Below are 27,696 nucleotides of genomic sequence, written 5' to 3'. Positions count from 1 at the left end.
GTTTTTAGTGAATTGAGAATATATGAAAAAATTAACGGTAAGGAAAATTACTTCTCTATACTCCATTTTGTTGAGTGCTTAAAAGTTTTAATCTACTTCCTAAAATTAGCTTTGACTAATTAGGCAAACTCTTAATCAATTTGAGAAGTGTCTCAAAGTATATGCTTGCAAATACTTCATTATCATGTAAATATTTAAGTAAAATAAGTTTGCTTTCTTAACAGAAAAACAGACTGAATTGGAATGTCTTAATTTTGTACTTTGGAGCTACCTTGGTTTTTACTGCCTGCCATTTAAAAAAAAAAAAAAAAATATATATATATATACATATATATATATGCTTTTAAAAGGCAAAGTCACAATTATTGATTTACTTTAGAAAAATTAGGAAAGAAGCATAATTTTAAAATTATATCACCCAGAGAGATCCAATTAACATTCAGGGATATATATATGTATATATTTTTTCCCCCCATCCTACATGTAAAGAGAAATATATACTTCAGATATGGACTGTTTACAATAATGACTCATACTTATGCATTGCCCTGTATCTTGTCATTTATTGTCATTGAATTAAGACCTTGCTACCTAATAAACCATCCCAAAACTTTACTGACTTAAAACAATAACTGTACTATTATCTTTCATCTAGAACCTGCGAATGCTCTACTACTGACCAAACTTAATAAATCAGCACATGTAGTAGAAACTCAATAATGGAAAAAAAGAGAAGGCCTAAAAATGACTAAAAAAATACTGTTAAAGTGATAATGTGACCCCTGCGTGTTGTGATCCTGACTGATCTTTCTTGACTTCTTTATATTTTCATCATTTCCCAAGTTTTCTATAATGACTACATATTTATTATCAGAAAAAGCTAAAAAAATTTTCTTACTCAGAATATAATCTTGTATACACGATACAGATAAAAATACTATATATTATATATATATATATATATAAATAAATAAATAAATAAATAAATAAATAAATAAAAAGAGACTCAGAATAAAAGAAAAAGCCAAACCCATAAAAATATTAACATAGCTCTCTTGGCTGGTGGAACTATGGGTAATTTTTTTCCTTATTCTTTTTCATATTTTACCAAGTTTCTTTATCAACATAACTATTTCCATAATTTTAAAAAACTACTTTTAAATATGTAATTTTCATTAAATCTTCAGCCTCTCCTCTAAATAGCCACAGAATGTTCATGCTCTACCTGAAAACTGGCTATCACCTGAGGACACTTTTCCTTACAGCACTTTCTCTCCCACACTCCCTGTACTACTGGGACTTATCGGGAGGTAAATGTCCTCCTCACTTATCACTACTACTGTTCCTCCTACTTCTCCCCACCACAGCTCCTTTAAGGCCCATGCCTTCAGATTATGCCACCTTCTACCCATCCTAATTACTAGTGATACAATTCTTGATAGCTCCCCTTCAGTCACTGAATAGTTTAGCAACAGGCTTATTCTCTTTCCATCTCTACGTTTTTCATTACTCTTAATTGAAATATCCACGTGAACAATCCATCCAACATTTGGCCTCTATATGATGATCTTTTCCTGGATCCACCCCTATGATCAGACCTTAGACCTTAAGATCTCAATTTCAAGCCTCTCAATAAACCTTCCTACTTCTGGATTTCTTCCCCCAATCCATCTTTAACACTTTTCCCAGAATTCCAATCCAATCCACTCCCATCATTTTCATTTTCAGAATCTATTATTACCTTTAAATCTTAGTTTCCCATGTCTATAATCCCTGCCTTGCTCCTTTCTCACTCTGCCAGTACTCCCCCAACAAAACCTCAAACCTTTTAAATCCAGCTCTCTGCCTATTCCATACCTTTTACCAAGTAGCTGAACAAGACTAGAAAAAAAGAAAAAGAAAAAAAAAACACAACTGTGCTGGTTGCTTTCACTTTAAATTCATGACCACAAACCTCAAAGTGAGCCCTCAGTGTCACCAGCAGTCACTGCTCCCGTTTACAGCAAAGGGCCTTGAAAAGGAGTTGACTACAGTTACTTCCATTTCCTCCCCTCCCATTCTCTCTTGAAGCTACTCTGATCAGGCTTTAATTCTCATCACTCCTCTGGGCATGTTATCTAAGTTACCAATTATCAGCCCAAAAGCATTTAATAGGCTTAATTATTCCTTCTTGTTTAAAACACTTGCTTTACACGGCTCCTAAAACAAGGCACGCCCATGTCTCTCCTCGCTCCTCACTGGCCACTCCACTTTCCTCTCCTCTGCTGGAGTTGCCTCTGTTCCCCACCTCCCCTAGGGTTCAGTCCTCAGGCCACTTCTCTCTATCAGTGCTCATTCTCTAGGCAAACTCATCCAATCTCATGGCTTTAAATACCATGCATAAGCTGATGACACCCAAATTTCTATCTTTCACCTCAACCCCTTCCCCAAACTCTAGATACACATACCTGCCACTCTCTGCCCTACTCACTGCACTCCCCTCTCGCCATTCCTCACACGTCAGGCATGCTCCCACCTCAGTGTGTTTACTTGAAGTTCCCTCTATCAGGAATGCTCTTCCTTTGACCAGTCCCAAGCCCCTCTCCTTCAATATTAAGGTCTCTGCTCAAATGTCACCTCATGCAGAGGACTTTCCAAGTCCTTCTAAAATACAGCCCCTTCCCCTACTTCATAGTATTTATCACCATATGACGTTACATTATCTATTTGCATGTGCATCTGCTTTATTGACTATACCCCCTATTAGAATATAAGCTCCATGAGGGTAGGGTATTTGCTATATTGTTTACTGACTAGCACAGAGTGGGCACTAAAACATTTGTTAAATGTTTTAAAGATTCGTTAAAGTTTTCTGCTTTATCTCCAAGTGGTGGGATTGAAAGGACATTTGAATAGACAAGTTGCACATTTCAATAACGTTTGAGTTTTTTACAATCAACATGTGTTACTTTTGATATGAGAACAAAGGAAAAGAACAAGTAAAAATGTTAAAGCTTAACAAAAATGAAAAAGAATCAAATTATATGAATTTGAGAATATATATTTATGTAAACTACTGAGAAAAAGTTTTAAAAACAGGTCAGTAGGACCTAGACAAGGATGACACCTAAGTTTTATAGGTTTATCTTGAAAGTCAGCTGTAGTTGGTTGTGGCTGCCTGAAGCATTATTCCCTTTAGCTAAACTGGGTTCAGCAGAAAAGAGGGTTGCTTTCCAGGAAAATGGAAGGGGTAGGAATTGTGGTATTCATGGCAGATAAATGCTACTCCATGACTTTAAATCTATATGTGAACTATTTCCAATCCTTTATATTCAGCTGAGTGCTCCCAAGAATTCTGTACTTGTACTTGCACCACCTACTCGAGATCACCATATAAATGTCTAATGAGAGACCTCAAACCTAGCAACAACGAAAGCAGAACTTCTGATCAGCAATGCCCTTTGAATCAGATAAAACAACTCTTCCCCTAGTCTTCCCTCTTTCAGTAGAGGAACCTTCATTCACTCAGTTGCTCATGTAAAAACTCTAGGAATTATCCTTAATTTCCCCCCTTTCACTCAACCCTTCACCTAAACATTCATATCTAGGAGCAAATCTTATTAATTCTAGGCCCAAAGCATTTTCTAACTTTAGCTATGTCTTTCTACCTCCTAGATTATTAGTACCTTAGACCAAGGAACCCTGGTCTCTTATTTGGTCCACTCTAATAGCTTTCTAGTTGGTCTGCCTGTGTGCCCTCTTACCCCCTTTTAATCTTATTACCTACAAAGCAGCCAAAATTATTTTTAACGATACAAATCAAATAATGTCACCCCCTATGGTTTCCTCCTCCACCTAAAATAAAATCCAAACTCCTAACCCTGGTTAATTTTCCCAGGCCTATCCCTCCAGCTTTATTTCAAAGCACTCTCCCCTTACTCCCTATACTTCTGCCATAATGACCTACTTTCAGTGCTAACGTTCTTTTCACTACAGGGCTTTTATACTAGCTGTTCCTTAGACTAGAATGTTCTCTTCGACACTCTGATCTCAATTTAAATCCTCCCTCTTCAAAAGTCTTCCCTTATGACTCAATCTAAAATGGTACCTCAGTTACTAACATCCCATCTTAACTCTCTGCACAATTAACTGCTAGATACTTGAGTGGTTTATTGATTAATTTGTTTGTATCTCTCTCTTTTACTATAATGTAAGATCAAAACAGTAAGTTATCTTGTCCTTTCACCACCCTGGTGAGAGGGTCTACTTAATAAATATTTGCTGAAAATAATTTGTGTAGCTTTTTAATGTGTTATATTTCAGCAAAAAAAAAAAAAGTTCTCTTGTCCTCTGTGTGTGTTTATTTATTTATTCATATTTGTGGAACAACTGAATGGGACTAGAACTAAGTAAGAATTCCCGATTTAGGATTAGAGAAAATAATTCTCTGAGACTGAAAAAACACAAATTTATTTTGATTCAAATCGAAAATGCACCAACTTTTGCCTGGCAGAGTTAGGTGCTGACTTTACAACAATGAAAAAACAGTTTGCCCTCATGGAGCTTAAGGAAGACAATAAGACAGGCTATTTCAATATAGTTAGTAAATGCCACAAGAGGAGCAGCGGGCGGTGTTATAGGTATACTTAACCCCTCCTGGGAGGTAGACGATCAGGAAACGCTTCCTCAAGGAAGTGCCATTTAAACTGAAATCTAATCTCAAGGATGAGAATTGTGATCTATGCACTTGTGGGGATGAAGGGGAAAGGAGAAGGGCACTCAGTGTAAGAGTATTTTATTTTGGAGAGAGGAAACACGAGCAAAGCTCAGAATCCAGAAAGCTCATAACATGTTTTCAGGGAACTGAGAGTTATTTACTGTGGCTGGAGAGCAGAATAGAAATTGAGACAGGGTGAGAGAAAGACTGAAGAGATAAATGGGTACCAATGTGAAGGCCTACTAAGGAGTTCAGACTTCAGCCTGAGGGCAAGAAAGCCATGGCAGGATTTAAAGCAAGATTATTTTTCCGTGTACCATAATCGTCATTAAAGAAAGATCACTTTGGCCACAATGTGGAAAAGAAACTAGAGGGAGACAGAAAGGTCAGTCTCTTCCAAGCAACAAATGATAGAATTAGGATAATAAGAGTGGAGACAAAGGAAAATAAAGATTAAGATCCTACTCTAAGAAGTATTAGAAGCAACCACAAATTATAACACAAAATAAAATGAACATGCAAATAAAGAGGTACAGATGTAAGTTACCAAATCTATCAGGAATTAAGTTTCATAGAATATGTGAATCCAAGCTGAACTTTCTGCATGTTTAAAATGTATACTGTATCCTATTTTTTAAGCAAAAACTTAAAAACCTACGTTTATGACTGATTTATAAGATTATAATTTCATTGTAATTTTTAAAGTCTATTCTATTCAACTACAAGCTATAAATATCATCACAGTCTGCCCTCTAATAGGTCTTTGTTATCGTTACAAAGATAGCTTTACTAACAGTAAAATCGTATGGATAAATTAGACAAAAACAGTTCAATCAAGACATATCTATATAAATAATTCAAGATTGTGAAATAAAGGCACATAATATTCTATTATTCTGATAAAAATTAAAATAATAATAAATTGACACGAATTTAAAAGATAGTAACCATACACTAATTCAGAAAATATTTATTGAGAATTTATACACACTCACACACACTTTTACATACACATTGGTACTATGACAGGCAACAGAGAGCCAAAGAGCTAAAAGACAGATCCTTCCTCAAGAATTTATAATCTAGATAGGGAGAAGGACATAAATGTACTTCAGTAAGCACTTTTGTAAGACTTCTGCAATGATAATATAACTTTATAAATTAAAAATAGTTCTAGAAGAGATTTTAATATTCTTTTGCATTTGATAGTGCAAAATACAGATGTCAAAGGAATAATATTCTAACATTAATTCATTTTATATTTCCAATGTTCTACTCTACAGATATAGTGTTGGATTTAAGAAAATTACTACTGATTTGATTTACAGAAGATCAATTACTAAATACCAAAAAGAAATATCAAACCTTAGGTAAACACAGAAAAAAATAGTAAGATGAAAAGAGAAATAATCTATGTAGAAATTTGTTAAAGACCAAAAAACCCCCAACATAATAATAATTTAGATCTGTAATTTAAGTAGTATATATATCACCTCTCATTTTAATACCTGAAAGTAACGTACCAACACTTACCTTAAAACTATGAGCATGGCTATCAGGATTGAACAAATAGGATCTGCTATCATTAAACCAAAATTCTGCATCATGATGGCAGAGACAATTACACCGATACTCCCAAGTGTATCTGCTAGAATGTGTAAAAATACACCTAGAAACAAAGCATAATGAAAATCAACATAACATTTTCTGATCAACTGAAAATGCAAACATTTCTTAAAACTATATTCTTGTTATTATATATATAAAACTAAATACCAATTTGAAAATCAGTAAGAATGCAGATTCACTGTTTAGTAAAGAAGTAATACTGATAGTATCTTTGGGAATTGAAATAATCTTTCCTTTTAAAAAACAGCAGGGGTTAAGATATTTGACTCATAAGTTATGCTTGCTCTTAATGATCCTTAGTATTTTGCTATAATATAAATGAAGAATTAGAGAAATAACTGATTTAAAAAATTTTTTGGGCACATTCATCTCTGGTTAAGAGTCCAGAAGTTAATTAATAATTTGTTAGAAGAAAACTGCATTAGGCTGAAAGAATCAGTCAAGAAAACATTGTTTATAACTACAAATACATGTACACACAGAGCCCTCTTCTGGTAATTAAAATTATTACCATTTGAGACTAGAATTTCCTATGGACCATACTGCTAATCCTAGTAAAGTAATTATCCTGAAGGTATTGTTACCTAAAGTTACACACTAAACTCAAACCTGATATGAAAGAAAATAGAGATTTGAATATTTTAAAGTGGATGTAAATATATTTTGAACTTTTAATAATTAAATATTACATTAGTAGGATACTGATACTCTAACTGCCCAAGAACCTAGATATATTAACATTTAATAATTGATACTTGAGTGGAAAACCATTAAAAAAATGTCAAAAATTAAGTTTAGTATACATTATATAAAAAAATTTTAAGTAAGACAAATTATTCAACACTTAGATCTGTAAGAGGTAAAATTTACTGTATAGCAAAACACTGTATCTTAAACCTCAACCACATGTTGCTAGAAGTAGAACATTCTTCAATAGCATCAACTACTCTATCTGAAAAGAAATATCTAATGTGTGAAACCATGTGTCCACTTTAGAAATACTTATTTTTCTTTATTATTATTCAATAAGCAATTAAAGGTAACCCAATTATGTTTTAGGGATAAAACAGATTTATTTAAACTTGAAAACACTTTCTAATAATTTAAAAATGGACTATTAAGTTGTTAATCAAATCTTAATACACTTGAATTGAATCTTAACACACTCTACGAAAATATGCTTCAATCAATCTGCTAATGTGGAATTTTATATCATGTGTTAATACCAAATGTAATTGATTCCTCAGTACCTAATATGCTTTTTCATTTGTACAGAGTATTGACCTTTACAACAACTCTTCAAAAAGTTAACGGCTCTTTTTTCTGTAATAAAAAATATGTTAGAAGCACACTTATTAAAAAAATATTCTATTTCTCTATGGTGTTTCAAATAACAAAGAATTAAATAGGTTAATAAACGTTGGGACCACTTTAAGTTTTAAAATTAAAACTGGAGGAAGATACACATGGAAGTGGATTGAGGGTCCCTAACCTTCAAAACTCTTAAGTGATATGTGATCTTAAATTTTTATACATTCTTTAATCAATGTTTTGGTAGGACCAGAATTGAAAACAGCTCTAAACACTGAGAGGAAAAAGAAAAGAATCCTTTGTTCTTGATTTTCCTTTGATTGGCAAGTCCCTGGCTACATCTCATTTGCTGACCTGAAAACTGGCTTTACTAGCAAGTGTCATTAACTAACTAAGCCCTTCTTACTTTCCAGTAACTGTTTGAAGAAGAAAATCACTACAGAAAGAAATCTAAAGTAACATGTTTAACTTATATAAAAGTTAAAACCCTTAAAACACTTGGTAGGATACTGATGTTTTAACTGCCCAAGAAAGCCAGGGGTCATATCGAAAATGCAGCAAATAACTGAAAAATTCAGTAAAGTCAGTTTTTCATGTGTGAGTATCTATATGAAAAAGTTTTAGTACCTGGCAGTTATCCTAACTTTCAGCTTTCTACTGGGCTGCTTCAGCCACCATAAATTAATGGATACTCTGAAAATATAAGCTAATTTTCACAACAGCTTGTATAAAACATAATTAGGAAGGCAAATCTGACCTCCCTTCCCTCAACTTGTGATGATTTCCAAGACTAAAACTAAATTCTTATTATCAAGGCTAAATTTGTAGCATTGGATACAGATGCATTACATATGCATGATTACAAGCTATTTCAGCAATTGCTGTCCTAAAACAATTCTGTGTATTTCACAAATGGAAAACTAGTGACTACAAGACACATTTAAGCCTCCTGAAATAAGCTCTTCAGTATGGAGGAACATATTCACAGTGAAAAAATAAAAAGCAAGAACTATATCAAAGAAAAGAGCAGAAAATAAGTACAGTTGAAGTTGGATCACAAGCTAGTGAGAAAGTCAGACTGCAGTCAAAAGTTAATAAAGGCAGGAAAATGGGGAGCTGCAAATTAGGAACTGTGACAGTGAAGTTTATATGGAAATCCAGAGCCAAAGATTGGTTCACATCCCAAAAAAGAAACTACCATATTTCATAGACAAGACTGATTTTCTCTAGCTTGTAAAATTCTGTAATATATAATTTTACATAATATGTAAGCTCCTCTTTAGGTGTCATCATTTGATGCCTATGGATATGAGAAAGATCTCCCTTTGCATTACATTTTTAAAAAATATAACAGACTTTACTTTTGAGAGCAGTTTTAGGTTCACAGCAAAACTAAGTGGAAGATAGAGATTTCCCTTACGCCCACTGTTCCAGCTCAGGCATAGCCTCCCTCATTGTCAACCTCCCCCACCAGAGTAGTATATTTGATACAACTGACACATCATTATGACCCAAGTTCATAGTTTACATTAGGATTCACTCTTAGCTCTGTACATTTTTTGAGTTTGGATGCATTACATTTTTACCATTAAATTTTTCCACAACATAAATACATGTTGAATATTATTCTTGGAAAAATTATTTAATAATTCTACAAAGGCAAACATACTATTATTTATTACTAATATATTTATTACTAAATATTATGGTGTTACTAGAGTCACTGGCATTAGTATTTATTTAGATTTAAGCAGTATAGTTTCTGAATATTTTAATCTTCTTATTAAATCTGAGAAAACAGCCTAGTGACAGTTAAAAGAATATCTGCTAATATACCTAATAGTATATATTAAAAAATCGACTAGGAAAGCTAACATTTTAAACACAAATACTGTGTTATACATTTTTCTTAAAGGAAAACTTCAGATAGCTCAAAACTACGAAACCAGTTTCATAAAACTGAGAAATATACAAATTGCTTGTCATACCTTGTAAAATCTGTCTACTGGGTCCTGTTGTTTCTTTTAAGGAGGGGCCATCTGTAGAGAGTTAAGTTAAATTATTTTAAAACATGTCTTCATTCCTGATTCAATTTTTGCAATTCAGAGTACTTTTCATTCAAATGTATCATGAAGGATGCATGACTATATAGCCACATCAGACCTACAAAATTATTTTTAAAATTTAATATGGTAATTAAATGAAGATAGACATAGGAAATTTCAAATTGCATCAACAGTACAGAGTATTTAGGAAATTATTATATTAAGCAATCTGGTAAAAAAACCCAGTAAATTAAAAACATTGTGAATCTTCTAATATTCATAACATACCTTACAGAGCCTGCTGCGCCAATTTTACAATTGGAAAATCCAGAAAAAAGAAAACTACTGCTTGATATTATAAGAAGACCAAGAAATGAAGCCAGGACAGCATCCAGGAAAACTGGACTATGGCAAACAGTTTCCCAGTAGCTTCTAGATGAATGCGGCAAGCTTTTCATACAGAAGAGATAAAAATACTTTTTCATATTGCTTTTATAATGATGAAATGAAAAAAATACTGCAATTTTTATACTTAAATACTTGGAAGATTACTAATCAGCTTTAACATCAAAGCAGAAAATACAGGTAAACAATGTAAAAGATCAGCAATATTTGTTATGGGATCATCAGGTGGACTGATGAGCTTTCTGATCATGACTAACAGAGTCATGGCTCTTGGCCCACAGCACCAAACAGTGGACACACCCTTGTTACTATATCTTTGATGGAACACTGTAACAATGCCAGAAGAAGTATAAAAGCATAAGGCTACACAATGACTTCTGTCTTAATATGGCACTGCTGCGTGGGGAGAAAGATGGAGCTACCTTGAAAATCCTGATAGTGAAAAGTGTAACTCTTCTAAAAATCCAGCTCCTGATCAGAGCATGAGATTTCTGTCTATACATAGTTGGTCGAGATAAAGACAGTCTTTTTTTTTTTCCTTTTCCATTATGGTTTATTATAAGATATTGAACACAGTTTCCTGTGCTATACAGTAGGACTTTATTGTTTATCTATTTTATATATAGTAGTTTGTATCTGCTAATCCCAAACTCCTAATTTATCCCTCCCCCACCCCCTTTCCCCTTTGGTAACCATAAGTCTGTTTTCTATGTCTGTGAGTCTGTTTCTATTTTGTAAATAAGTTCATTTCTGTCATATTTTAGATTCCACATATAAGTGGAACTGAAACTGCTATAACAGAATTCCTTATATTTAAAGTTTCTTAGTATTGATACTTACATTATAAGGATGGAAAATAGGAACAGAATTGATGCCAAACCTGCTTTATGCTAATAAGCGTTATTTATCCATAAACTAATTGAGAAAAAAAGACTTCCAGTCATATCATTAAGATATGCATTTCAGGGATTTCCCTGGTGGTGCAGTGGTTAAGAATCTGCCTGCCAATGCAAGGGACATGGGTTCGAGCCCTGGTCTGGGAAGATCCCATATGCCACAGAGCAACTAAGCCCGCGTGCCACAACTACTGAGCCTGCGCTGTAGAGCCCACAAGCCACAACTACTAAGCCCGCGTGCCACAACTACTGAAGCCCATGTGCCGAGAGCCCGTGCTCCACAACAAGAGAAGCCACCGCAATGAGAAGTCTGCGCACCACAACGAAGAGTAGCCCCCGCTTGCCACAACTAGAGAAAGCCCGTGTGCAGCAACGAAGACCCAACACAGCCAAATAAAAAAAAAAAGAAAGATATGTATTTCAAATAAAATGTTGCTTTTTTATGTTTATATACATATCAAAAATCAAAATAGAATTATTTCTATTGACTTTATACTAGTAAAAGCTACAATAACTCCATCCAAAAGAAATGTTTAAATGTTGTCTTATGTTCCTAAGAAATAAAATATTTTAATTTATATACATATTTTGTTGCAAAGAAATATAACAGATGGTCAACTAAGGACTTAAATATACTCCATTTTATAAAATTCTAGAAAGGAAGTGGAATAGAAATAAGAATTCGAGGAGAAACAGGATGCTGTAAAATTTATAACTGTTTATGCATTTTTGAATGGGTGACAGTGGGTCTCAAATCACTAAGGTATTTAGAGTCCACTGACTGACTATATTCAATAGAGTAATATGGAAGTTTCATTCTAAATATAATCTATAAGGTATCAGAAATTACATTCTTTGCAATTATTTAAACAAACAAATTTTTTTAGAAATCATCTTAAAAATGTGAGCAATATACAGTTTTTCAAAATTATTTTGGGATGCATGTGAGCAAAAAACTTAGAAAAGCAGGTTTTAAAGCATACCAGTGTAATAGTTACAAAAATAAAGCAAATGTTAGAGACTGAAAAAATTAGGGGCTTAGCATTCAATCTATAAGGGCCATTTCATATTTCCAAATTGAAAGCTTTAGGATTTGGTCTGTGTGCCAAGTACAGACAATTTTTAAGCACATAATTTATTTAAAGATTAATCAAACGGTATCACCTAAGCAGCTTCTATCTATTAATCTATATTCTAAAATTTCGTGAATAAACTATTTAAATATAATTTTAAAATACAATGTTAATTAAGTTGATAAATACCTTATAACTTAGTACCCAATACTACATAAGTTAGCATATAAAAATTTCTAAGGAAACATGGAGGTAAATATCAGGTGATAGCTATCAAAATTACAAGAAAAATGTGAAAAATTGAAAACTCCTGTCATATTTTTATAAGCCTATATATGGCACAAAAGGCCTCATTATACTTCAAAAAAATCATTTGCTAAAATGCAATAGTTCTTCATTCACTGACACTCATTTAAAATAGCATTTTATTATGATAAACTCACTGAAAAAAGCTACATCCACTACCTATGCCAAGTTAATTTCATTATATACTAAAAATAAACTAGTCCAGGAAACCATTCAGTCTGACTCATTAGAAAGGAACTTGATTGCAATATTTTTAACAGATTATTTCAACTACAAAAATTAATCTACGCAATTTCTGTTTATTTAAAAAGCTGTCCACTTGAAAGTATTTAGGCTGTACTCACCATGAGAATGAAAGTGTCCATGTCCATGAGCGTGATCATGGCTATGTGCAGCACCATGTTTCAATTCATGACTATGGCAATGATCTCCATGGCCATGTGCCTGATCCAGAGCACCGTTAAAGAGGGAATGACTGTGTCCATGGCCTAAAAACAAAGAGTGTTAGAACAAAAGTTATGTAAGAATATATTACTTAATGGTTACAATAATACTGACATTAGTGAAAAGAATTAGCTCTAAAACCAGATTCGATTCAATAAACATTTACTTGTAGAAAGTGCTACAGATTCATTAAAACAATACTGAGTTTCTAGTATAAAGTACAGGAAGGAAATAAAAGCATGGAAGGAAGTGGTAGACTTTACTGGAGATGAAAATAAGTGAGAAGTACACAGAAATATTTAAAGAGATTAGACAATGTTGTTCATTCATTCAAGAAGTACTTATTTGGAACACATTATGTTACAGCATCATCCTAGGCACCGGGGATAAAGCAGTGAACAATACAGACAAAAATCTTGGCCAAAACTTTGCCAAGTACTATTATATATACTAACAAAGATAAAACAATGCATGCATATGGTCACATTAAGGCGGAGGCAGGGAAGCGGCGGCATTTGGTAAAAGGATCAGTAAAATTAAAGCAGGTAGAATCCTTAGGGGAAAAAAAGCACAAAATAGTGGGGAATCATTTCTCCATAGCAGACCTAAAAACTACTAAACCATCATAGAAACATCTTCTACAAACTATTCCAAAGCATAGAAAAAGACTGGATGTTACCTAATTCAAAACTATCACTTATATTTACAAAAATCCTAAATACCAGAAAATCAAATTCAGCACTGCATTACATGAAAAATCATGAATAATGGGGAAATCAACTTCCAGAATGTTGGACAGAGGATGTGGGCACACTAGCTCTCCTAAAACAACAAAAATATGTGGAACAAACTAAAAAATTTCAGAACTCTGACAATTAACCAAAACCACAAAAGGAACTGAAAATCATCTACCCAAGAAACTACCAAACCTCAGTAAGATGGCAGGGTCTTGATGTTTTAACTTGGGGCTATGCCATTCCACTTCCTGCCTCAGCTCAGTTGAGATTAGCCAAAAGCCAGCAGCTGTGCAGACAATAGAGAGATCTGATTTCTTCTGAAGCACTGTTAAAAGCACCATGTCCAGAGCACAGTCAATATTTTGTCCAAACTTGCAGTTCCCTGAAAAAAATCTCTATTCTCAATGTGGTAACTATCAGACTCAGAGTTCAGCTTTGAGAATTCAATGGCCACACACTGCAGGAAATGAATTAATCCAAGGAAGTCATACAACAGAAAAAAAAACTACAATAATATCAGCAACAACAAACTCTGAGAGGGTGAAGTAATCTGGTATCAGTGTCATTTTAATATAAAAGGTCCAGTTTTCAACAAAAAAATTGTAAGACATGGAAAAAAAGAGGAAAGTATGCCACATATACAGGAGAAAAACCAGCCAACAGAAAATATTCCTGAAGGGGACTCAGATTTCGAACTTAATAAACAAAAACTTTAGATCAGCTCTTATAAATATGGTCAAAGAACTAAAGGAAACCATGTCTAAAGGATGGAAGTATAATAATGATGACTCATCAAGTAGAGAAAATTAACAAAGAGACAGAAATTATCTATCTATTAGAAAACCAAACAGAGAACTTCCCTGGTGGTGCAGTGGTTAAGAATCCGCCAGCTGATGCAGGGACACAGGTTCGAGCCCTGGTCCAGGAAGATCCCCCATGCCGCGGAGCAACTAAGCCCACGCGCCACAACTATTGAAGCCTGCATGCCTAGCGCCCATACTTTGCAACAAGGGAAGCCACCACCATAAGAAGCCCACGCACTGCAACGAAGAGTAGCCCCTGCTCACCACAACTAGAGAAAGCCCGCGTGCAGCAACGAAGACCCAACACGGCCAAAAGTAAATAAATAAAATAAATTTAAAAAAAAAGAAAAGAAAAGAAAACCAAACAGAAACCCTGGAGTTAAAAAAAAATAATAACTAAAATAAAATATCCACTTTAGAAGGGCTCAAGCACAGATCTGGGCTGCAACAACAGCAAACTTGAAGATGGATCAATAGAGATTATCCACTCTGAAAAGCAGGAAAAGGAAAGAAAATCAAGAAAAATGAACCTTAGAGACCTGTGAGAATATCAAGTGTACCAAATTAAGCATAAAGGGAGTCCCAAAGACAGAAGAGAAAGAAAAAGAGATAGAAAAAGTATCTGAAGAAATAATGGCTGGAAACTCCCCGAATTTGATGAAAAATATTATCTACACATTCAAGAAGCTCAGGAAACTCCAAGTAGAATAAACTCAAATAGAGCCATATCTAAAGACATCATAGTCAAGTGGATGAACATCAAAAAGAAATCTTGAAAATTGAATAGCAAGATAAAAATGACTTATCACGTACAAGGGAACTTGAACAAGATGAAATGCTGACCTCACCACAAAATCATGGAGGCCAAAAGACAACAGGATGACAAAACTAAAATAAAAAAAGACTCAACCAAGAATTCTAAATTCAACTAAAGTCTCCTTTAAACATAAAGGAAAAATTAGACATTTCCACATAAACAAAAGTATTCCCTACAAATGAAATGAAAGGACACTTAAACAGTAACTCAAATCCATGCAAAAAAATAAAGAACACCAGTAAAGGTAATTATGAAAGAGAGGATAAACATATTTTTTTATTTGTAACTTGTTTCTTCTCCTATATATTTTATTGGGTTGGCCAAAAAGTTCGTTCAGGTTTGTCCATAACATCTTACAGAAAAACCCAAATAGACTTTTTGGCCAACCCAATAAAAGACAATTGCATAAAGGAATAATTATAAAACTGTATCGATGGGCTTATAACATAAAACATGTAATTCATCTGACAATAATAGTACAAAGAAGAGAGGTGGGAATCGAGGTATATCAGAGCAAAGTTTTTGTGTATTATTAAATTACTATTAATCTGAATTATTAAGTTACTATTAATATGTTTTAAGTTAAGATGATACTTGTAATCCCCAGGGCAACAGTTAAGAAAATAACTAAAAAATATACAGTGAAAGAAACAAGAGAATTAAAAAAGTACACTAAAAAATATCTATTTAATTTAAAAGACAAGAATCGAGGAACAGAGTAACAAAAAGGACAAATGATACAGACAACAAATATTAAAATGGCAGATATAAATCCTACCTTAGTAGTAATTACATGAAATGTAAATTTTTTTAAAACCCCAATCAAAAGGCAGAGGTTGTCAGAATGGATTAAAAACAAAAATGATCCAGCTGTATTCTGTCAGCAAATTCTAGATTCAAAGACACAAATAAGTTGCAAGTAAAAGGACAGAAAGAAAAGTATACCAATACCACGCATTACGGCATGCACGTGCCATAATGGCTATCATAATACAATAAGCCAGAAATTATTGTGAGTGAAAAAGAACATCTTATATAACAAGTTCAACCCCTCAGGAAGATATCCCACGATTACAGAAATATATGAACTGAACAACATACCTCCAAAATACATAAAGCAAAAACTAAAAAAATTAACTGGGAAAATAAACAACAATAATAGTTGAAGACTTCAATACCCTACTTTCAATAATGGATAGATAACTAGGCAGAAGATCAACAATGAAACGGAAGATTGAACAACTATGAACAAATCAGACCTAACAGACAGCTACAGAACACCCCACCTAACAACAGCAGAATGCATCTTCTTCTCACATGCACATGGAAGAGTCTCCAGGAGAGACCAAGTGCTAGGTCATAAAACAAGACTCAATAAAATTTCTAAAATTTGAAATAATAAAAAGTATGTCATCTGATCACAATGAAATTAAATCAGAAATCAACAACAGAAGAAAATTAGGGAAATTCACAAATATGAAAAAAATCGAAAAACACACCCCTGAATAACTAATGGATCAAAGAAGAAATCAGAAGGGAAATTTAAAAATACTTTGAGATGAACAAAAATGAAAACATGACATACCCAAACTTACATTATAGCAATGCTTAGAAAAAAATTTTTAGTTATTATGCCTGTGCTAAAAAAAAAAAAAAAAAAATCAAATCAATAATCTAATTTTCCACCTTAAAAAAATTAGAAAAAGAAGAAAAAAATTAAACCCAAAAGCAAGGAGAAGAAAGTGCATAATAAATATTACAGCAGAAATAAAATGAAATGAAGACAAGAAAATCAATGGAGAAAAACCAATAAAACCAAAGGGAAAAATAACTAGACTGACCAAGAAAAAAAATGAGAGAAGGCAAAAATTGCTAAAATCACCGCTGATCTTATGAGAAAAAAAAAGGCACACTTTTAAATACGTATCTATAAACAGAATAAGTCATTTAGATGAAATGGACAAATTCAAACTGCTGAAACTGACTCAATAGGAAACAGAAATCATAATAGACCTATAACAAGCAAAAAAACTGAATTAATAATTTTAGAACTGCCAACAAAGAAAAGCCCAGGATTCACAAGTGAATTCTGCCAAACATTTAAAAAGTACCGGTACTTCACAAACTCTCTCCCAACTATGCCCTCCAAATAACAGAAGAGAAAGGAACATTTCCCAACTCATTATATAAGGCCAGTATTACCCTGATACCAACACCAGCCAAAGATATCAAAAGAAAACTACAGACAGATATCCCTTAAGAATATAAACACGAAAGTCCTCAACAAAACGCTAGCAAACCAAATCTAGCAATATGTCAAAAGGATTATAAACCATGGCCAAATGGGATTTATCCTAAGAAGGCAAAGTTGCTTTAATATCTGAAAATCAAGCAACGTAATATACCATATTAACAGAATAAAGGGTAAAACCCAACTGATCATCTTCAAAAATGAAGAAAAAAATCACTAATAAAATCCAATACCCTTTCATGATGAAAACGCCCAGTAAACTAGGAATAAAAAGAAAACTTCCTCAATCTAAAGGGCATTTCTGAAAAACCCATAGCTAACACAGCTAAAATCATATTTAATAAAGAAAGGTTGAATGCTTTCACCCTAAAATCAGGAAAAAGAAAAGAATGCCCATTCTCACTACTTCTATTTAACACTGTAGGATCTGGCCAGGGCATTTAGACAAGTTAAAAAAAAAAGGCATTCAGATTGGCATTCATCTGGGCCTTCAGCAAGTCACAGTAGTAACATCAAAGATCACTGATCACAGATCATCATAACAAACATAATAATAATGAAAAAGTTTGATATATTGGAAGAATTACCAAAATGAGACACAGAGACATGAAGTGAGCAAATGCTGTTGGAAAAATAGTGCTGATAGGTTTGATGCAAGGTTGCCACAAACCTTCAATTTGTAAAAAACGCAAAATCTGCAAAGCTCAATAAAATAAGTATGCTTGTATTTAGAAAATTCTAAAGAATCCACCAAAAACCTATTAGAATAATGAGCTATTTCAGCAATGTGGCAGGACACAATATCAATATACAAAAATGAGCTGTATCCCTTATCCCATTTTGCAATCCAAAGAAAACAATCCCACTGATAATGGCAGCCAAAAAAAAAGAAGCCCTACAAGTAAAGTTAACAAAAGAAGTGTGAGACTTGTACCCTAACAACTACAAAACATTGTTGCAAGAAACTAAAGAAGCTACAAATAAATGGAAAGGCATCTCATGCTCATGGATCAGGAGACTTAACATTGTTAAGATGACAATAATTCCCAAATTGACCTACAGATTCAGTACAATTCCTATCAAAACCCTAGCTGCCTTTTTTTGGGCAGAAATTGACAAACCGATCCTAAAATTTATATGGAAATGCAAGAAGAGACCCAGAGTAACCAAAACAACCTTAAAAAAGAATAAAGTTGGACAATTCACATGTTCCAATTTCAAAACGTACCCAAAGCTACCTTAATCAAGACTGTGTGGTTCTAGCCCTAAGGACAGACATATAGATCCATGAAATAGAATTGAGAGCCCAGAAGTAAACTCTCAATTGATTGTTGACAAGGATGCCAAGACAATTCAATGAAGAAAAGCAATCTTTTTAGCAAATTCTGTTGAGAAAAGCAGACATTTATATACAAGAAAATGACACTGGACCCAGACCTCACACCATACACAAAATTGACACAAAATGGATCGCAGACCTAAATTTTAACCCCCAGATTTAAGGACGGTTCCTCATGAGAAAATCTATCAATGTAATTACTAATTTTAAATTAACTAAAGCAGGAAAAAAAAATGATTACTTCAGTAGATGCAGAAAAAAAAGAAATATCCTTAATTTGATAAAGCTGTTTTATCAGAAACAGACCACAAACATCAGACCCAATGGTAAAACTTTAGTAGCATCCTTTTATTAAAGCAATGGTTCTGAACCTTTACTGCACACTAAAGTTGACTGGAGAGCTTCAACACATGCTGATGTTTGGGTTTCTTCCTCCAGAGATTCTGATGTAAATATTCTGGGATTAAACCTGGGCATCAACATTTCTTTAAAAGCTACCCAGGTGATTATCCAGGTTGACACAATGATATAAGCTGTAAGTATTTCTAATGAACATTGTTCTAGAGGTCCTGGCTATGTAATTAAGACAAGCAGGAATAATAGTTTTCATTCTTAATAGTGAGAAAAACTTTTCAAATACCTAAAAATGAATCAAATGAAAAATATAAAGATCTTTATTAAAGTGCCTAAGACAATTTAATAAAGGACTCAAAATATAAGATGTTAATTCTCCTCAATTAAACATAAAAACAATGCATTCCCAATCAAATCCCAAAAAGATTTTTCATAAAACTTGACTAGCTGATGAAAAATACCAAATGAGCAAGACAGGCCCAAACAACTTCAGAGGAAAAAAAAGAGGGAGAGAGAGAGATGGGATTAACCCTACCAGATATTAAAACATAAAGTTTACAGCAATTATTCCAGTGTGACACTGGGGTGGCCAAAAATAAACAGGCCAGATCTGATACATAAAGCAATTTAATATAGGGTAAAAGTGTCCTTTTATATCAGTGATGTAAAGAGCAGATTAATAAATGGTGCTTAGAAAACTGCTTATTCATTCACACTGAGAAAAAATAGTCCTAACTCACCCCATCACAAAAATAAATTACACACAGATGAAGGACCAGAGTAGATGGGAAAAAACCATAAAACCAAAATTTTCACAGTATTAAATAATAAGAGAATATGTTTATGACCCAGGGACAGAAAACTCCTTAAACAAAGCAGAAAACATACCACAAAATATACGACAGAAAAACTAGACTATATCCAAATTAAAAACCCCTATATAAAAGCTTAAATAGACAAGCCATAGACTGGGAAAAGATATTTGCAACACATAAAACAAAGAATTAGTATACAAAATATGTTAAAAATGCTTGTAAGGGGTTCTTAAAAAAAATGCTTGTAAGGGTTTCCAGAAAAGGAAAAAATCTGAATGGCCTAAAAACATACAGAAAGATATTCAACCACACTACTAGGCAAAGAAATACCAAATAAAATGATACCATTTTTATCAAAATATAACCAAAATTGTTTTAAACCCATAATATTAAGTTTTGATATGGGCGAGAAAATACTAGTACTTGCATTTTTTGCTGGGGTAAATGGGAATGAGTCATTTGGAGGGCAAACTGCTAACATCTATTGAAACTAAAAACTAGATATCCTGTGTTCCAGCAATTCTACTCATATTCCAGCAGACTGCAATTCAAAGAACTTTCTGTGATGATGGAAATCTTCTATATTTGCTGTCCAAATGGTAGCCCTATGTGGCTACAGAGCACTTGAAATGTCATTAGTATAACTGAGGAACTGAATTCTTAATTTTATTAAATTTAATTAACCATAATTTAAACTTAAATAGTCACGTGTGACTAATGACTACTGTACAGGATAGCACAGCTTTGGAAAAACACTTGCATGTGTTCACAAGGATATGCTTCATATGGAAGTGTGAAAAACAAGAAGCGACTTAAATCCATAGAAGACTGGTTAAATAAACCATGGTAACCCACACCATGGAGTTTTGTGTTTCTGTTAACAAGAGAAGGTACAATGATGGATACCAGATGGAAGGATCTCAAAGACAGATTGTATGATAAATTTCATACCCCCAAACACCGTAACTTTTTAGTAACTAGATTTGTACTGTGGTTTTGATATTTGTTTGTTTTATATAAATGATATCATACTAAACAGATGAGCTCCAGAGGTCTGGAAGTATCCACACCAAGCTGATAACATGTACGACTCTGAGAAGCCACTAAGAGGGAGGGACATGGAGAAGCGGGAAGGATTGTTCAGGAAGACATTAATATGGGTCTATTAACATATTACTTTCTTTATTAAAAGTCAGTATAGTAAGTTAAACTTTAAAAATTATCAATTTTCAAAAGTGACTAATTATGACAGAAACCAGAAATGAAGAAACAAAGGGTTCTAACCATCATACCAGAGCCATGAGAATGTCCATGACCTCCATGCTTGAAAACAAATATTCCTACTAGGTTTACCGCAAACCCAAGAATTGAAACAAGAAGCAGCCTCTCATGGTGTACATCTGGAGGGGCTAATGCTCTCTAGAAAATACAGAATACAAACAAATTGCATTGATATAATTTCTGACTGATCAACTGGTAAACTTAAAAAAATTTTTAGTTATTTTCAGAATTAAAATCACTCCAAAATTATCTGCCAAAACAGTTAATAAAAATAAAACCATTGCTCACATACTGCAGAAAACGTAACAGTTACTATTCTTAAATAAATACATTTAAAAGCATGAACATCTGGACTAAAACCATCCTTCTTCAGAATCTTAAAATACTGTCATTAATTTTAAGTTGATTAATCTTTAAATTTTCTCTTTACTTGTTTTAATATACAAAACATTCAAGATTCATTGGCAAAATCCTCACATTCTATCTTAAGAACTCTTCCAACAGACCTCACTACAGGGATTGTGTGTTTACTTTTCATTAAGTGTCAACACTTCATTCACAGCTTGTAAAGCACTATTATTTGTTTTCAATTTGAAGTAGTTTCACATATAATTTTTTCAATTACTTTATAAGTTCCTCCTGTACACACATAATATTTTATCTAATCCAAGACTGGCCTCAATAAATAATGATAATGTGAAAAATAGCTCTATTACAAGTATCTTTAGTTAGTAAACATTTTCATTATAGAAACATAATTTACTGACTCTAATTATTATCTACTATACCTCAACTCCTTCTGAGAAAATAAAAAAAGCAGTGAAGATCAAAAACAGGCCGTTGACAAAACCAGCCAGAACTTCCGCTCTAACATACCTAAAGAAGAGCAAAGTAAACAACTGAATTAAGTTATTTCTTAAAAATCAAATCACAAATTCACATATATTCAGAGGTCCTAAACCATACTATATGGTTATAAGCAGCCAACAAAGTCCCAGTGTTTATAATATGTTTTATTGTACATATATCATAAAATTGAGAAAATAAATTTAATTATTATGAGTTATATTTAACAGCAGAATGCCATAAAATATATAGATTTCTACAAAAGACCTTTTTAGAGTAAGTAGGTTTAGAGAGACCTTTCACAGAAATGTAAATCTCAAGCTGCCACTGGAGAAGGAAGAACAGGACCAGATAAGTGGGCAAAGAAGGAAGGATACAAAGATAAAAAGTAGAAGAAGAGAGCTTGAAAAAGGGGTTTTTATAACTTGTTAATTCCTTCTTTTCTAAGAACTCCTTATGTTTTCTGCTTTGTACCTTTCAGCTTTCAAATCTTTGGCAAGGGGAGCTTTGACTGAAGGAAAATATAATTATTTCTGAATTATCCCAGAGACAACTTGAGATTTATATTTCTATCACTCTTCTTCTAAGATTAATAAATTTAACAAAAACTTTTCAATTACCTATTTTTAGAATCAATTCTAGCTTCACATAATTCTAATTAAACTATTTTAAAAATACCTCTCTTTTTCTCCATGGACTTCTGAAGCTTTCTGCTTCCTACCTGTGTGAAGCATTGGGGAAAGATTTTATTTTTCCATGAGGTATATTTGGCTTAGTTAAAGTCATTAAAACAACTTGAACTTGGCAGTTTTACATGTTCAGACATTATTCAAAGGGTGCTGACAGCAGTTAATCACTCTGGTTCTTGAACAATGTAACAGGAGCATCAAAAAGCTAGACTTCCTAGCTTTCTATGTTAATTTCTAGATAATACAATTTTCACTGCAAAAAATATTTTTAAAGAGAAAACACTCTTTAAAATATACTCCATATGGTTATGTTGAAGCTTGTCTGTTAAGTACATTCCAACATAGTGTATATTTCTACACTCAGAAATACTGCATATGTCTACCTTCTAATACATATAAGTGAATTAAATTAATATCTTATTTGTCAAAGCAAACACTTTTTTTTCATTAAATTCAAAGAATTCACTGCCTGCTTTCCACAATCCACACTTAGGAATTTATCTAATATATCAACAGTGTTACTGCCCAAGAAATAAAAAACACTTTCTTTTAACCCACCCTTCTAATCCCATAGCTAATGCTTGATGGAAAGCCTTTTGTCCTTGAGTTCCATTAGATTTCAAGATCAAAGGCAGGAGTGTTTTTCAGACATCTTTTTGTCCCTAATGCTTAGGCTTAGTAGGTGCTCCATAAATTCTGATAAATTGTTGGGCTAAAGCGATTTTAATTAGGTTTAATATATTTGCTAAACTTGACTGCAGGATTAAAATGAAAAACTTGTGAAATCTAGACACACTTGCTTTTCCAAACACACTGTGTTTACCTGAACAGACTGAGTCTTGGAATTAAAACATATGATCCATGAATGTGCTATTGCCTATTTAGTATGATGGTATCTGGATTCTTTAGCCAGGGCGAAAAAGATACAAATATATGTACATATGTATATAAGCATGCACATATGCATCTATCTACCTATCAGATATGTATTACTTTTATTCTAGCTTTGCTATTTCAAAATTAGGAGTGTGTCAAGACACAGAGATGACTTTACATAAAAAAATACTGAAAAGTCTTTGCTGCCTTTCAGATTCTGCCTATGGTTTCTACTACTGCAGTCAGCCTGCTATTCTGATCATACTGAATTAGGGGTTTGGGGATTCATCACTGGCTTAGCCTACTCAGTGTCATTTTGTTATACTGGCACCTACATTTACTGCTGCTACTTACTACTATAGCAATTACTAATAGTTTCAAATGTTACATAAGCTTTTTTCCCCTAATTTTTCCCTTCTCAAAAGAAAAAAAAGCAAATAAGGAGAAGACAGGATAAACAAATTAAAAAATGTCAAGAATATTACTCTTGTATATTTTAGTTAAAGTTGAATCAGTAAAACCTGCTATGGTACTGAAGGTATTCAAAGCTATTTCTAAAAACTGTCTTATACCAGGAGATTATGCATTCTAAATAGAAAACAATAGATACCCTAAGAATTAAGGAATTGAGGAGAATTCTTATAGTTAGTTACTGTTTATCCAGGAAGACTGCTTAATAAGATACTCTAATTAGATTTTTTTATGTAAAATATGTATGAAGTACTAATTTTCCAACACAAAATTATAACTTCACATACAACCTTTAGTAATTCAAAATATACTTAAGAGTCTTTTGATTATACAGTGCCATGGAATAGGTTCTTTCCTGAGCTTTTGAGCTGTTTGGATTTATAAATAAATAGGATCTCTTGCTCTATAAAAATAACATAATAGTATTTTTTGTGTCACTTTTTATAATGTTACAAGTAATCATATCACTTGGGTTATACCCCAAATCAGCAAGTCCTGTCACAGAATTTCACATATCTCTCTTTTAGCACTTGTCACACAATGTATAGTTATCAGAGGATTTTTACAGAGCTGTTTCCCCATCAGACCACAAGCTCCTCCGAGGCAGATGTCATATCTTATTCATTTTTATATCATTACAAGTAGCAAAGTATTCGAATCATATTGGGCCCTCGATAAACATCTGAAGAGAACAAGAGCACGTGCAAGAAGCAGAGAGTGTGTAATTACTCAAGAACAAAAGCAAAGCTAGAAAGAAAGAGGAAGTAGTGGGGGAGCACCAGTAGAAGAGAGAACCAGGGGCACAAGAGACAGTGCATGTAAGAGGGTGGATGTGAATGGAAGAGAGAGAGAATGAGAGGAACTGCACAGGAAAGAAAGTGCACAGGGAAGGAGAATCAGAGAAAGAAAGAAAGAGAGCCTGGGAAAGGGAGAGAAAAAAAAAAAAAAACAACTGCAGCTGAAGAGGTTAAGGGGTGGGGAAGATGGGATGAGAAAGAGTCTTAGGGATACAGTGCTACAGCATAGAGGGAGAGAGTAGGAGAAAGCAAAGAATAAGAGAAAAGATGTGAGGGAGGGAGAAAGAGAGAATGGAGAGTAGAAGGGAGAGGGAGAAAAAAAGACCATGAGCACAGACCCAAGTAACTAGAAAGAAAGAACGGGAAAGGAGAGAAGGGAGTTTAGAAGTAAAAGGGAGAGAATGAGTATGAGGATGGGGAGACGAATGAGAGATGGAGTGAAAACAGGAAAGACAGCAAAGAAAGGAGGGAGTGCAAGACAGCACTCACAAGGGGAAGGGAGGGGGAGGGGAAAAGACAGGGCAAGAGTCAATAAGTAAGCAGGTGAGAGAGCGGGAGCAGGAACGAGAAAGTGGGTGGGAGAGAGAAAGCGAAAGAGGATATTAGTTCTGAGCGCTACTTATTTACACATAAATATAATCACATTGTAAAATAGTCTATGAGCTCAAAAAAAGAGAAAACACTCAGGCAGAGTAAATCAAATAATGGAAATTCCATTGCTGTCCCCAATCAGAGATGGCAAAAAGCAAACTCTGCCTCTAAGGTTACTAGGCTCAGAAGTGAGACCAGCCCCTTCCACATAAAAACACTTTCCAAATATTTAGTTAATTGTGCATATTCAGCAAAAGTAAGAGAAGTATTTTACACAAAAGCAGAGCTGAAGACAATAAGTAAACAAAATATCAACCAAAAAAGAAAAATAAAGAAACATGACCATTTTCATATACTGAAACTTTCTTTTTCCTCTTTCTTCAAAAAAAAAAAATAGATTAAGAGTTGAGAAATTTCCCTATCTAGTAACAATCTCACCTGAAAATTTTTGGTAAAATCAAGATGCAAAAGAACTCAGATGCAAAAAAAAAAAAAAAGTACACATTGTAGATTCCAATTATATATTGTCCAAAAACAGGCAAAACTAACCTATGGAGTTAGGAAAGCGGGAAGGTGAGTGTAAAGAACTAGAAGGAGGCATGAGGGGTTTTCAAGGGTTCAAGTTAGACAAGTGTATTCAATTGCGAAAATTCATTGAGCCTGAGTTTTATGTATTATTTTCTGTATTTCTTATACTTCAATAAAAATGTTTTTAAAAAGTCTTACCCGTAAGAGAAAGCATCATTATCTCTCCATTTTGAAATAACAGATGCTGCCAATCCAGCCAAAATGGCAGTGCTATCGAAAAACATGTGAAAAGAGTCGGAAATCAAACCTAAGCTGGAAAAGAACAAACACATTGGCATATTATAATAATAACCAAATAGCAGTCATCCTTTTCTAAAAATCTAAGATCAAGCCTCTGCTCATCAGGAACTAATCTTCTAAAAAGACAACATTAAAATATGATATATTGAAAATATTAAAGATAATTTTTAAGCATCTAAGAAGAAACCCTCATACCCCTTGCCAAAGGAAAAGCCCAGCTGCTACTGAAAGAAGGATAGGCATCTGCCTGCCCTCTGATGACTAGCAAAGGTCAGCTGTCACTGAAAGAGAAACAGAAAAAACAGCCATCTGCTACCGGGGGCAAGGCTAAAAGCCAGCTTGGGCCCGGGATCTTACACTGATACAAAGCAAAGGTCTGCTGTTGGAAGAGGAGCAGGACCCTTGCTCCTTTTCTTGATATGAGGCTGGAGGGGAGGGGTGGGGAAAGGGGCAGGAACATTAATAACACCCACTCTGACACTCAGGGGTAAAGGGCCTACCTAATATTGAGGCTGCAACAGGAGAATGAAATATTCATCCCCCCACTTCCCCAACCAAAGCCTTGCCTAAAGTAAAAGACAACAGCAATCTACCTCTGAGAGTCAAGCAAGAGCACAGAGAGACTCCCTTGTGGCACAGGTATGCAGGGCTTGCTGAAAGCTGAGAGTGAAACAAGAACACCGAAAAAACCCACCAGTACTCAAAATCCTACACTAAGCACAAAGTGGTAGAAGCCTCTGGAAATGTGACGTCTGTGGCTTTTTGACATTAACTAGCAATATACCAAAACACAAAAGCCCAGCTCGACTATTGATCAGATAGGTTCAAAACCCCCATGCTGACAAAACAAAACAAAACAAAACAAAAAGGGCGTGCACATTTCTGGGCATAAATACTACTAACCTCAGTCTCTATTATTCTTTTAAACATAATATCCAGCACTCAATAAATATTTATAAGGCATATAACAAGATCAAGGAAAAAAAAATAATAAGACCCATTGTTAAGAGCTGAAACAGTCAACAGAATCAGAAGCAGAAAAGTCCCAGAGATTAGACTGTAATAGGGGCTTTAAAACAAATATGATTAATATGTTAAAGGATGTGGTACAAAGCTGGAGAAAATTTATGAACAAACAGGGACTTTCCACAGAGATAGAAACTATAAAATAATCAAATGGAAATGATAAAAATTTTTAAAATATCGTAGTATTGAAGATTAAAAATAACATACATGGGCTTCTGAGCAGACAGGACACAGAGTGAAAGAATCAGTTAGGTCAAAAGAAATTATCCAAAGTAAAACACAAAGAAGAAAAGGAATGAAAAAGAAAAACAAAAAACAGAACAGAACATTCAAAACCTATCAAAGCATCAAACAGACTAAAATACATGTA

At 33.7% G+C, this 27,696-nt stretch overlaps 1 protein-coding gene across 1 annotated transcript in view; it reads right to left on the bottom strand.

Annotated features, from left to right (window-relative positions):
* Positions 1-27,696, bottom strand: part of SLC30A7 (solute carrier family 30 member 7) — a 74,063-nt gene that overhangs the window by 33,850 nt on the left and 12,517 nt on the right. Inside the window, exons 3-8 of the mRNA XM_059900546.1 lie at positions 26,199-26,312; positions 21,991-22,078; positions 21,214-21,340; positions 12,706-12,849; positions 9,625-9,675; positions 6,230-6,365 (exon numbers count right to left, since the gene is read on the bottom strand). Of these exons, the coding sequence (XP_059756529.1) occupies positions 6,230-6,365; positions 9,625-9,675; positions 12,706-12,849; positions 21,214-21,340; positions 21,991-22,078; positions 26,199-26,312 (660 nt within the window). The remainder of the gene's footprint in view (positions 1-6,229; positions 6,366-9,624; positions 9,676-12,705; positions 12,850-21,213; positions 21,341-21,990; positions 22,079-26,198; positions 26,313-27,696) is intronic.

This window comes from Balaenoptera ricei, chromosome 1, assembly GCF_028023285.1.
Source record: "Balaenoptera ricei isolate mBalRic1 chromosome 1, mBalRic1.hap2, whole genome shotgun sequence".
NCBI lineage: Eukaryota > Metazoa > Chordata > Mammalia > Artiodactyla > Balaenopteridae > Balaenoptera > Balaenoptera ricei.
This window is presented reverse-complemented; position numbering and strand designations above follow the sequence as displayed.